Source organism: Salminus brasiliensis, chromosome 15 (genome assembly GCF_030463535.1).
Source record: "Salminus brasiliensis chromosome 15, fSalBra1.hap2, whole genome shotgun sequence".
Lineage (NCBI taxonomy): Eukaryota > Metazoa > Chordata > Actinopteri > Characiformes > Bryconidae > Salminus > Salminus brasiliensis.
Window position 1 is genome coordinate 34,915,353 of NC_132892.1, and position 13,722 is coordinate 34,929,074.

The following is a 13,722-nucleotide window of genomic DNA, read 5'->3' on the forward strand; positions in this document are numbered from 1 at the left end:
GGGTAAGGTTAGGATTAGAATCAGGGTTAGGATTAGTTTGTGGGTTGAGGTTAAGGTTAGGATTAGAATCAGGGTTAGGATTAGTTTTTGGGTTGAGGTTAAGGTTAGGATTAGGATCAGGGTTAGGGTTAGTTTGTGGGTTGAGGTTAAGGTTAGGATTAGAATCAGGGTTAGGGTTAGTTTGTGGGTTGAGGTTAAGGTTAGGATTAGAATCAGGGTTAGGGTTAGTTTGTGGGTTGAGGTTAAGGTTAGGATTAGAATCAGAGTTAGGGTTAGTTTGTGGGTTGAGGTTAAGGTTAGGATTAGGATCAGGGTTAGGGTTAGTTTGTGGGTTGAGGTTAAGGTTAGGATTAGAATCAGGGTCAGGGTTAGTTTGTGGGTTGAGGTTAAGGTTAGGATTAGAATCAGGGTCAGGGTTAGTTTGTGGTTGAGGTTAAGGTTAGGATTAGAATCAGGGTTAGGGTTAGTTTGTGGGTTGAGGTTAAGGTTAGGATTAGGATCAGGGTTAGGGTTAGTTTGTGGGTTGAGGTTAAGGTTAGGATTAGGATCAGGGTTAGGGTTAGTTTGTGGTTGAGGTTAAGGTTAGGATTAGGATCACTTTGTGTAAAGGGTTCGCCAATTATAATGATTTTACACTCACATCTCTTTTGCAAAAGTGTTTTATCTATGGCATCACTCACAGAACCCTCTGCAGGACCTTTTTCAACAGTGTAGATGATCTGTAGGAGCTCTGTTCTGCAGTTTAACAGCTGGGTACCTGAGCTGTACCGTACAGAAATGAATGCTAGCAGTTGAACTGCGTCAGCTTGTGTGAAATCAGTCGGCTTATCTGAAGTACATAAAAAAACAGGTGTATAAACTCCCACACAGTATGGGCACATGCACCCACTTGATAAATGTCCTTCAACTGGCCTATAAAAGCCAGAACCACCCAAAAAGAAAACCCAGAAAATGAAGATGAAGGTGAGTATGTACCATAGCAGCAGATCAGGTCTGCAGGTCTTTTTTTTTTTTTAAAGTTAAACTCCAAAAAGTGACGGTAACATGAAAAGCCAAAGCTTCTGGCTATAAATGAGAATTAATTAAAAATCCAATATCAGCCTTTATTGATCGTATTACTTCATTAAGACCGCAAATGAAAGGTTTTAATTAACCATTTACTTCCCTCTGTAAACAGGCTTTTGCTGCCCTGCTGTTCCTTCTCCCCATTGCCATCCACTCTCAGCTTTCGCTGCCACTGGACTGCACCGACATCCACAACCATGACAAAACCCAGCCCAGCGGAGTGTACACCATCTACCCAATCGGAGCCACATCAGCTGTTCGGGTGTACTGTGACATGGACACAGGGGGTTGGACTGTGAGTATTGATTCAGATCATCCAATCACGAAGTGCACCCTCTATCACATATCACAATATGTATCACAATGCTGACCTCTTTCAGGTCTTTCAGAGGAGAATGGATGGTAGTGTCAATTTCTACAGAGGCTGGGACTATTATAGAGCAGGCTTTGGGTTTGCAGATGGAGAATACTGGCTGGGTGAGTCAAGCAAATTTGGTAGTGGAATTTATAGTAGATACTGAATAATTTATAGTAGATACTGAATAATTTATAGTAGATACTGAATTATTTATAGAAGATACTGAATAATTCATAGTAGATACTGATTTTTTTATAGAAGATACTGAATAATTCATAGTAGATACTGAATCATTTATAGTAGATACTGAATCATGTATAGTAGATACCAAATCATTAATAGTAGATACTGAATAATTCATTGTAGATACTGAATCATTTATAGAAGAAAATGAATAATTCATAGTAGATATTGAATCATTTATAGAAGATACTGAATAATTCATAGTATATACTGAATCATTTATAGAAGAAAATTAATAATTCATAGTAGATACTCAATAATTTATAGAAGATACTGAATAATTCATAGTAGACACTGAATCATTTATAGTAGATACTGAATCATTTATAGTAGATACTGAATCATTTATAGAAGATACTGAATAATTCATAGTATATACTGAATCATTTATAGAAGAAAATGAATAATTCATAGTAGATACTGAATCATTTATAGTAGACACTGAATAATTCATAGTAGATACTGAATCATTTATAGTAGATACTGAATAATTCATATTGGATACTGAATCATTTATAGTAGTACTGAATAATTCATAGTGGATACTGAATCATTTATAGTAGATACTGAATAATTCATAGTGGATACTGAATCATTTATAGTAGATACTGAATTATTCATCGTAGATACTGAATCATTTATAGTAGATACTCTGCTGCTGGTCACCATGCATGTGTGTGGTGTTCAGGACTGGAGAACCTCTTTCACCTGACTCTGAGGAAAAAATATGAGCTGAGAGTAGACATGGAGGACTGGAATGGAGAGAGGGTTTTTGCTCAGTACTCCTCATTCTCTGTGGATCCAGAGAGCTTTGGTTACACTCTGTATGTGAGTGGTTTCAGTGATGGAGGAGCAGGTCAGTATTGGTTGTAAACTATAGATTAAATACTGAATCATTTATAGTAGAAACCCCATAATTAAAATCATAATAAACCCCATATCATACTGAACAAATCATATTTGATACTGAATCCTTTTTATGTACCCATATTAATGGGTATTGAATAATTCATAGATACTATTGAATCATTCATATGGGGTGCTGAATAATTTAAACTCCATGCTGAATTCATAGTGGATATTGAGTAATTCATAGTACAAACTGAATATGTCAGATTAAATACTGAATAATGTATCGTAAATAATTGACAATTAAATTCATAATAAATCCTGAGTAATTCTTGGATACTATTGAATCATTCATATGGGGTGCTGAATAATTTAAACTCCATACTGATTTCATAGTGGATACTGAATCATTCATAGTATATATTGAATAATTAATAGTAGATACTGAATAATTTATAGTGCATGCTGAATATATCAGATTAAATACTGAATATGTCAGATTAAATACTGAATAATGGTACATACTTGATAATTAAATTCATATTGAATCATAAATTATTCTTAGTGGATACTGAATCATTTATTGTGGATACTGAATCATTTATAGTAGATACTGAATCATTTATAGTGCATACTTAATGTGTCATATTAAATACTGAATAATGTTTGGTTAATACTTAAATTAATTAAATTCATAATAAATCCTAAATAATTCATGGTGGATACTGAATCATTTATAGTAGATACTGGACTAGACTTCTGCATAATCACTTTAATAAACACTTTAATTTCCCTCCTTGCAGGTGACTCTCTGAGCTATCACAATGGACAGAAGTTCTCCACCTTTGATAAAGAACAGGATGTAGATACAGGCCGTAACTGTGCAAAAGTCTTTCGTGGATCTTTCTGGTACAGAAATTGCCTCCAAACAAATCCCAATGGCTTATACCAGCAGGGAATTGATAACACGTATACTGCCATGGGAGTAACGTGGTACCACTGGAAGGGTAATAATTTTTCTCTCAAGTTCATCAGCATGAAGATCAGACCTGTGTCTACAACTGTCTAACCACAAACACTCATAAAGTCTCAAAAATATAAATATAAAATATAAATATAAATAGACACAGTTTTTTTACAGTAAGGGTTTCCTCATTTCTCTCCTCCCATGAAGATCTAACCTGTTTGGTCTCTTTCTGATGGTAGGTGCTTTACTTTAACATTACCTGTGGCGAGATCCTGTGGTGACATTGTAGGACTGTTGGAGTCTTATTTACTCATCTTGAGGTTCTGCTGTTGGGCTGATCTTGCTGGGACGTCCTGATCTGGTCATGCTGGTCAGCTGTTCCTCTTGTAAATGATTTAGTGGTCAGTGGAACAGCGGCTGATCTCTAACTGTTCTGAGATCTGTTTAAACCCCTCACATCTCCAGACTCCTCTGCATCTCCACCCTTCTTTCTGAAGGCCTCAGAGAGCTCTCTGGATCTGGCCATGATGGTGATCTTCTTCACCCCTCACTTCAACCATCAATCAATATCAAACCAGACTAAACATCTGAGGTTTAAATAAGACTCCAGACTCCTCCAGAATAATCCTCTCCAACCATGATCTGATCATCTGCAGCTGATCTTCTGCTCCTGACTCTGATTCTATACATTTGAAGGAGTGATAAATGTCTTGAAGAATTTTTAATTGCTGTTGTTTAACCAAAACATCAAACAAAAACTAAATCTGGATTCAAGCTACATTTACAAATAAATATCTTTAAAAATCTGGTCTATTTAAATTAAACTATTGAAATCTTGTTGTACTGTTTTTTGGCTTTTGTGCTCCCCCTGCTGGTGAGCTTTGCTTTCTGTGAGGATTCTGCCTCAGGGCTGTGATGAGATCTACAGAGTTGAATGTACAGGATCTACCCTGCATGCAACACACTGGATGTTACAAGCTTTATTCAGGGATTTTTAGTGTATATGGGGGCAAATATGCATCTCAGATGCATATTTGAACAAACCTCCCTGAAACATCCCTTGGTCCTTGGTTTGGTGTAGTGTATTGGGTGATAACCACTTTTCCTCTGGCAGGCTACAGTTTAATTCCCTGGACAAGGCCACCACTCTAATCCAGTAAGAGTCCTTGGGTAAGAATCCCAACTCGACATTCTCATACCTGTGTCTGCCCAATGCTCTAAATGTACATGTATGTTCTCAAGAAGCTACAATAACCATGCTATTCATTTCACCTGCTTGCTTAAGTCTTTCAGAGAAGAATGAATTTTTACAGGACATTGAATCTGTACAGTATCGGCTGACGATTTGGCTTGGTGAGATCGGTCAAAAAGTTGATTAGGTACATTTATTAGAGGAGAACGTCTACCTGCTGACACAGAGGAGGAACCATCAGATGAGAATGACCTCCTGCAGGAGGTTCATGCCCAGTGCATGCTAATGGCTGTGGGTGCTGAGGCCACTGGCTACCAAATAGATGTTTAGGAGTTCATAGATGGAGAAGCAGATGAGAGCAAGGGTGTAAGCTTGGGTTGAACAATACACTGATCACCCATAACATTACAACTACCGCCAAAACAAGTCTGACCGCTTGAAGCATGGACTCCACAGGACCTCTGGAGGTGTCCTGTGGTATCTGGCACCAAGACTAAAGTTAGCAGAAGGTGCTGTAAGTTATAAAGTGGGCCCTCCAAGAGCATCTATCGTTAGCAGCAGGTCCTTTATGTCCTGTGAGTTGTAATGTCAGGACCAGGCTAACTTTAGAGCCTAAAAACTGTCCTAAAAATACGCTTATGTCATTTCAAGGGAAAAATTAGCCAAGAGATGGCTTCTTTTGTTGCAGAAACAAGGTCTACTCTTCTGGGAAGGTTCAACACTAGATGTCACATTGCTGTGAGGAGGATTTGCTTGCATTCAACCCCACAACAGCGAGAGCATCAGTGAGGTCAGTGAGGATGTTGGATGGTTAGTTCTGCCATGCCACTTCATCCCCAAGGAATTGGATGGAGCACCATCATCACTCCAGAGAACACTATAGCACAACAGTGACCGTAGGCTGCTCCAGAATGTCCTGATCTTGTGTGGATTGTTCTTAGTGCTCTTCCAGGAAGCCTGTTAAAGCAAAGTTCACTGTATGGACAAAAGTATAGGGACATCTGCTCATTCATTGTCACTTCTTAAATCAAGGATATTAAAAAGAGTTGATTCTGCTTTTGTTGTGAGGATTTCATCACCCCACCTCATCCACAACTCCCCACCTCATCCCAAAAGCACTGGACTACTGCAAGTACTCCCACCTGCCTGATCTTCCATTGTGTGCATCAGGCCCTTCTAGATAGGAGTGACACGACTCATCTGTAACAATCACTCAAACCCTCACAGCAATGCTCCTCCTCCAAAATCTAGTAGAAAGTCTTCTTATCTGGACAGTAGAGACAGTCACTCCAACGGAAGCAGGATAAACTCAGAAGAAACAATGAAGGAACCGATGTCTCAATACTTTTGTCCATATAGTGTCTATATAGAGCAAAGTGTCTTTCCTCTTTGGAGATTAGTGTCTGTACGGTTCCTGACAAACAAAAGTAAACCTCCTCAGCTCATTGCTGGGGATATTTGGGAGTATACACATGTGGACAGAATTGTTGGTACCCTTCGGTTAATGAAAGAAAAACCCACGATACAGAAATAACTTAAATCTGACAAAAGTAATAATAAATAAAAATTCTATAAAAATTAAAAAATGAAAATCCGACATTGATTTTGAACCATGCTTCAACAGAATTATTTATAAAAGTCAAATTAAATAGGCCTGGACAAAAATGATGGTACCACTGAAAATAATGTGACCAAAGGGACGTGTTAAATCAAGGTGTATTCTCTAATTAGCATCACAGGTGTCTACAATCTTGTAATCAGTCAGAGGGTCTATATATAGGGCTACAGGTAGTCACTGTGCTGTTTGGTGACATGGTGTGTACCACACTCAATATGGACCAGAGGAAGCGAAGAAAAGAGTTTAGAAAGAGATTAGAAAGAAATTTATAGACAAGCATGTTAAAGGTAAAGGTTATAAGACCATCTCCAAGCAGCTTGATGTTCCTGGGACCACAGTTGCACATATTATTCAGAAATGTAATATCCATGGGACTGTAGCCAACCTCCCTGGACGTGGCCGCAAGAGGAAAATTGACAACAAATCAAAGACACAGATAATATGAATGGTAACAAAAGAGCCCAGAAAAACTTCTGAAGAGATTAAAGGTGAACATTAAGCTCAAGGAACATCAGTGTCAGTTCGCACCATCCATCATTTGAGCCAAAGTAGACTTCATGGGAGATGACCAAGGAGGACACCATTGTTGAAAACAAATCATAAAAAAGCCAGACTGGAATTTGCCAAACTACATGTCGACAAACCTCAAAGCTTCTGGGAGAATGTCCTATGGACAGATGAGACAAAAATTGAACTTTTTACCAAGGTACATCAGCTCTATGTTTACAGATGGAAAAATGTCAAGAAAAGAACACTGTCCCTACTGTGAAACATGCAGGAGGCTCTGTTATGTTCTGGGGCTGCTTTGCTGCATCTGGCACATGGTGTCTTGAATCTGTGCAGGGTAAAATGAAATCTCAAGACTATCAAGGGATTCTAGAGTGCTGCCCAGTGTCAGAAAGCTTGGTCTCAGTCGCAGGTCACAGGCACCCTTCAAACCTGACACAACTGAAAAAGCAATGTCTGACTTTCATTGGTTAATTTTCATAGAAGTTTTATTTATTATTACTTTTATCAGATTTAAGTGACCATTGTGGGTCTTTCATTCACTAACCAAGGGGTACCAACAAATGTGTCCACTTGTGTACACCCACTACACAGCATCCCGTTCTATTGGTTAGTGCTAGAAGTGAACCCCTGGGTTAGCAATGGGTGCACCTTAAAGCAGTTTAACTCACTAATTGGGTGGGTGTCTGGATACTTTTGGACAGGTAGTTCAGGGACAACTATATAAACAGACTCTCCAAAAGATTTTCAAGCACTGGAAATGTCCTCCTACACCAGTGCTCCTTAATCCTGCTGCTGGAGAGCCACCGTATTGCACAGCTTCAGTCACCCCTGACCCCACACACTTGGCCAGCGATATGCTGCGTGTGGTATGCATGAGGTATGTATCTTTCTCAGACGCATTTCTGGAAGCATGGGTCTGTCTTACAGGAATACACAGCTTCCTCATGCTCTGCAAGTTTGTGTTTTTGATAAAGGCAAGTGAAGCGTTCAGTCATGAGAGTGGCCTTTACTGCACCCAGTTTGTTCCTCTAAAGCTCACACCCTCTTTCCCTCCAGGATATGTGATTGTTCTATTCTGTTTTTGATTGTGTGTGAATTGTTTATAAGGAAACCTAAGAACCTCAGGTTTCCAGATACACCAAACAGATCAAATAAAATGTAAAAATAAAACAGGTTTAATAATGGTAAGAAATACAACAGCAATACAAATAAAATATTATATAATACAAGCAAATGAAAAAATGAAAATATATAAAAAAAGAATAAAAAAAGGTTTATTACATAGACTCAATAAAGGCTTGATTCTTCCTATTATTATTATTATTATTATTAGGTGTGTAGTACTGTAGAACTCCATTTACTGTCCCTCTTATTATTTGACCTAATGTTAAAATAAACTGATTTGTCTGTTTTTCTGTTTTTCACAGTACACTTCACATGTAAAGTACCTGAAGTGTAAGTATAGTAAAATGGGTGATTTTAGAGAAAATAAAATAAGTAAAATAAAAAAAAGGTTTCATAATAGTAAGAATACAACAGCAATAATTTAAATAATTTAAAAAAGTAAATAATAGAAAATAGGTAAAGATAACATGAAGAAAAGAAGTTAAACTAAAACAGTTTAAACAGGACTAAAATAGTAGGAAAGTAACATTTTAAAAAAAAAACAGAAATACAACAGCAATAATAATAAAAATAAAAAAGTAAATAATAGAATATATATAAAGATACTATGAAAAAAGACTAAAACAGTTACAAACAGGACTAAAATAGTAAGAAAGTAACATTTTAATAACATTTTTAAAAGAAATACAATAGCAATAATAATAAATTAAAATGAGCGACTCAAGCTTTAGAGTAACTAAAGCTCAGTAAAAACTCAGAAATCAAGTGAAAGAAACTCATTAGAGCTGGTTTCGTACAGTCTGCCCTTCACAGTGAGCATGGAGGTAGTTTACTCCACCATCTGACTGACATGAGCCTTATAGATAAACCCAGCAACTGGTGAGTTTCCCACTTTCTCAAATAAAACAATGATGAGTACTGTGTGGATCTTCAGGTGTTTAGCTGCCTATACCTGCCTAACACCTTGATGGAAGGAAGGGTCCTGCATTTGAGATGTTCTTGTTGGTGTTGGACTGCTGAGTAAAATAGGTTCTACAGTTGATTAGCCAGGCCTTTGGTTGATGCTTTACTGTTAGGTCAAATTATTGTGTACCTGACCACCTCCATGGGTTGTTTAATTGATTGGATCACAACTCGTCTCTGAGACGTGTCCCTTGTAGATGATTCTCATCTTTAGCTGAGAGCAGAGCTCTGTAGATCTTATCTTGTGTACTTGATCTTATCCTGGGAATTTCTGAGCCCTGATCACACATGTACATCAGGTCAGATGTCAGCAAGATAGGCATCTTGTTCATGTCAACTTTAAACCTAAACCCAGCAAAAAATGAGCTGCTGTACATCCCTGGAACTACAGGTCCTCGTCGCAATCTTGCCATCTCCTACAAGAACTCCCTGGCCACTCCACCTGCAGAAGCACAAAGTCTTGTGGTAGTAGTTGATGACCATCCTGTTGAAAAAAAGCTAAAGCTAGTCAAGCAGGTTAAGCTGTTTGACCATGTTTTGGTTTGATGTTGTTTTAACTTCTAGACAACCAGTATGACCAGTATGACCAAATCATGACTGAATCAAATGCAACATATACTGTGGTAGTCAGGAGCTCTTTTACCACTATAGGGTACATTTTTACCTGGACAAGCAGCTTTTCAACCACATTGGCTATCCAACACCAGCTTAGACCATGAAAAACACTCCAGGTGCTCATTTAATCTATCATTATCTCCTGGCTGGTCTTCCTTCCAGATCAGGGTGAAATGACTTGTCTTCAGTCTTCCCAAGTTCAGCCATGTAACCTCTCTGCTTAGTCTCCTGAGTGGTTTCCTGTAGTGGAACAACCCTAAAGCTGGCCAACGAAGCTAGAAAAGTCCAAGTCCTGATAGTAATGGTCACAACCTGATCTGTAAGAGTCCTTTGAGAATCAGATTTAGCTTGGTTTGACCCACCGTCCTTTAAGATACATGAAGCACAATCGTCTAGACTTTTCTTTCCTGAGGCCGAAGTGGTGGGATGAACTTGCCCTTGGTGTCTGAACATCTGGGTCCCTGTCTCCAAACGCCATCTAAAGCTCTGAAGCACTTTCAAGAGCTCCTAATTCAACCCTAATCGTGCACTCAATAAAGGCTGTGATTGCATTTAAAGATCTAACTTTGATTTCAGAGTCTGGAAGTAATGGTGTTTATCACCATCTTATCAATCAACAAAGCAAAACTCTGTAGATCTCAGATTCATTACAACAGCTTTCTTTTGAAATTGTGTGGAAAAGGTACTTAACCCATCTTTCTCAAAGCGACTTAAACAATAATTTAACTCGACAAGATAATAATCATAAAAGCTCCTTTTCACTTTTGAGGAACTAAAGAGTACTAAACACATGTAAACAAAGTAGTAAGTGAATGCAGACAGACCAGACTGTCAGTGTTTTCTCATGTGCACTTACAAGAAACACTGGTTATCACCGAGACTGTCTAAGCAGCTCTGACCACAACCCCCCCCCCCCCCCCCCCAAAAAAAAAAAAATTCATTACATGGAATTGCTGATGTTTTCCTTCTATGATTTTTTTTTTGTCTTTGACTCTCCAGTATAAACTCTCTTGAATTTCTTGGTTCTTTATAGTATTTGTATAGTATAGTATTCCTGAACTCAACAGTAACTGGTTTTGATATTTGTTCTTGGACTTATCTTTGACTAGATGGTGTTATTACTTTAAGTCATCTTCTTGGACTCACTTTGGACTCAAATTATATTAGTTTTTGGACTCATCTTTGTCTTGCTGGTATTTGTTCTTGGACTCACTTTGGACTCTGTGGTGTGTTCTGGGACTTGTCTTGGTCTCAACAGCATTTTACAGCATTTGATTTCAGACCTGGGAATGAGTGGTATATTTGGACTTGTCTTGGTCACTTGTCCTGGCTTTGTTTCTTGATCCTGGACTAAATAGACTTTTAGAGTTTAAGACATCCATTACTCGGCCAGCATTGCTTTTTTTAAAAGTATTCTGCCCAGCTAAGCTTACCTACAGAATGAATACGATGTTTATATAAGTATAAATATGTTGTATTATATGCTGGTAATTCAATTTTCATAAAATATGAAAATGAAAAACTGAGAATATACATTGTAATCAACTAAATCAAACACAGGTGTTGAACAGGTATGCTAACAACCAAATGCAACAGAGCAGCACTATCCAGATGATAGTAACAACAACTAATCTCAACAATGATGACCTGCCAGGTCTTTTGGGAAATTACGTCACAGTTTTTTTGCATGAAAAAGCCCAGATGTCTGTCAGATTACTGGATCCTATAAAAAGAGCTGTCTAACTGTGCTGTGCTTATCTGCAGTGCTGTAGATGAACCTGTAATCTTCTGTAATCACAGGTAAGTGTTGCAAATAAAAAGGGTTAATTATCCATATTAATTACTTATATTTCTCTTGAGATACTTTTGCAGCAAATTATCCATGTCTGCTTTCTGTATTTTAGGTTTATTTTTATTCATTATTTTTATAATGTAAACAAACACTACAGTACTTTACTGTATTCCTTAAATACTCTTGAGCAACAAGTCTTTGCATTTTGTAGTGCTGGGGAAAAGACTTTGCAGCATTAATTGCATCATTATTTATTGATTATTTTACTAATAGACTAATGTACTAACTATCTATTTTTTTTTTTATCTCACAGGAGAGCAATGATGTCAAACATGGTGAGTATATGTTAAGCTACACAATACCATTTTTAACCCAAATTAAAATATATATATACATATCCTCAATGTCATGCTAAAAACATTTTCTCTATTTTTAGAAGTGCTCCAAAATGACTTGAATGAAAGATTGAAAAAGATATTATTTCAAGTTATGGAGGATTTTTCCTTCTTCTGTAAAGCTGCTGTGTTATGGCTAAATTTTTTTTACTCGGTGATATAGTTCCACAAAGTAAAGAAAATAGGAAAAATAAATGGTGATATGTATTCAGAGATTTACCTAAATATTTTATTCTTATTGCAGTGTATTCTCATCTATGCTCTATATATGCTTTATATATATACAGTGAGTCCAAGAAGTATTTGATCCCTTGCTGATTTTCTTTGTTTGCCCACTAATAAAGACACTATCCTTCTGCACTTTTAATGGTAGATATATTCTAACATGGAGAGACAGAATATCAAGACAAAAATCCAGAATATAATTTTAAAGAATATATTTTAATTAATTTGTATTTCAATGAGGAAAATAAGTATTTGATCCCTCTTGCCAAACACACTCAATACTTAGTGGCAAAGCCTTTGTTTGCAAGCACAGCGGTGAGACGTTTGTTGTAGTTAACCACAAGTTTAGCACACACACCAGGGGGAATTTTGGCCCACTCTTCTTTGCAGATCCTCTCTAAATCATGAAGGTTGGTGGGCTGTCGCTTGGCAACTCTGACCTTCAGCTCCCTCCATAGATTTTCGATCGGATTGAGGTCTGGCGACTGGCTGGGCCACTCCATGACCTTAATGTGATTTTTCTTGAGCCAATCCTTTGTTGCCTTTGCTGTATGTTTAGGGTCGTTATCATGTTGGAAGACCCAACCACGGCCCATTTTCAGATCCCTGGCAGAGGGGAGGAGGTTGTCCCTCAGGATTGTGCGGTACATGGCTCCATCCATCTTCCCAGTGATGCGGTGAAGTAGCCCTGTACCCTTGGCAGAGAAACACCCCCAAAACATTATGCTTCCACCTCCATGCTTGACGGTGGGCACAGTGTTCTTGGGGTCATAGGCAGCATTTTTCTTCCTCCACACATGGCGGGTGGAGTTGAGGCCAAAAAGTTCAATTTTGGTCTCGTCTGACCACAAAACCTTCTCCCAATAACTTGGTTCATCTTTCAAATGATCATTGGCATACTTGAGGCGCGCCTCCACATGTGCTCTCTTCAGCAGGGGTACCTTTCGGGCACTGCAGGATGTGAATCCATTGTTGCGCAAAGTGTTGCCAATTGTTTCCTTGCAAACTGTGGTCCCAGCTGCCTTCAGGTCATTTGCTAACTCCTGCCGAGTGGTTGCAGGACGATTTCTGACTGTTCTCAGCATCATTGCCACCCCACGAGGCGAAATCTTCTTTGGAGCACCGGGCCGAGGTCTGTTGATTGTCATGTTATACTCTTTAAACTTTCTGATAATTGCACCAATAGTTGTTACTTTCACATCCAACACCTTACTAATCTTTTTGTAGCCCATTCCAGCTTTGTGAAGGTCAACAATTCTGACTCTGAGGTCCTGTGACAGCTCTTTGGTTTTACCCATGTTGGAGACTTGAAATCTGTGTGATCTGTCTGATTCTGTGGACAGGTGTTTTTCACACAAGTGATTAGTGAGAACAGGTGGCTTCAGGTCAGGTAACAAGTTGATTGGGAGTGTCTAACTGGTCTGTAAAAGCCAGAACTGCTAATGAATACTAAGGGATCAAATACTTATTTCACTCCATGAAATACAAATCAATTAATATATATTCCTTAGATTTATTTTCTGGATTTTCTTTTTAATATTCTGTCTCTCCATGTAAGAATACATCTACCATTAAAAGTATAGAATGATCATGTCTTTATTAGTGGGCCAACGAAGAAAATCAGCAAGGGATCAAATACTTCTTGGACTCACTGTATATATAAAATGTGGTGGGAACAAGCAATTGAATTAGGTTTACTCGACTCTTTGAATCAAAACTGGTTTATTCAAAGTATTTATTTAAGTTAAATAAACCCGGTTTAATTGCTTGTAACCAAATTAAGTAATTGTTTTTACAGTCTAGAC

At 37.9% G+C, this 13,722-nt stretch overlaps 1 protein-coding gene across 1 annotated transcript; it reads left to right on the plus strand.

Annotated features, from left to right (window-relative positions):
* The first annotated feature begins 1,290 nt into the window (after positions 1 to 1,290).
* LOC140535710 (microfibril-associated glycoprotein 4-like) lies at positions 1,291 to 4,286 on the plus strand. Its single transcript, XM_072657162.1, has 4 exons — positions 1,291 to 1,360; positions 1,446 to 1,542; positions 2,355 to 2,522; positions 3,319 to 4,286. Exons 1-4 carry the CDS (start codon positions 1,340 to 1,342, stop codon positions 3,582 to 3,584), a joined length of 552 nt encoding a protein of 183 aa, XP_072513263.1. The 5' UTR covers positions 1,291 to 1,339; the 3' UTR covers positions 3,585 to 4,286.
* The last annotated feature ends 9,436 nt before the right edge of the window (positions 4,287 to 13,722 follow it).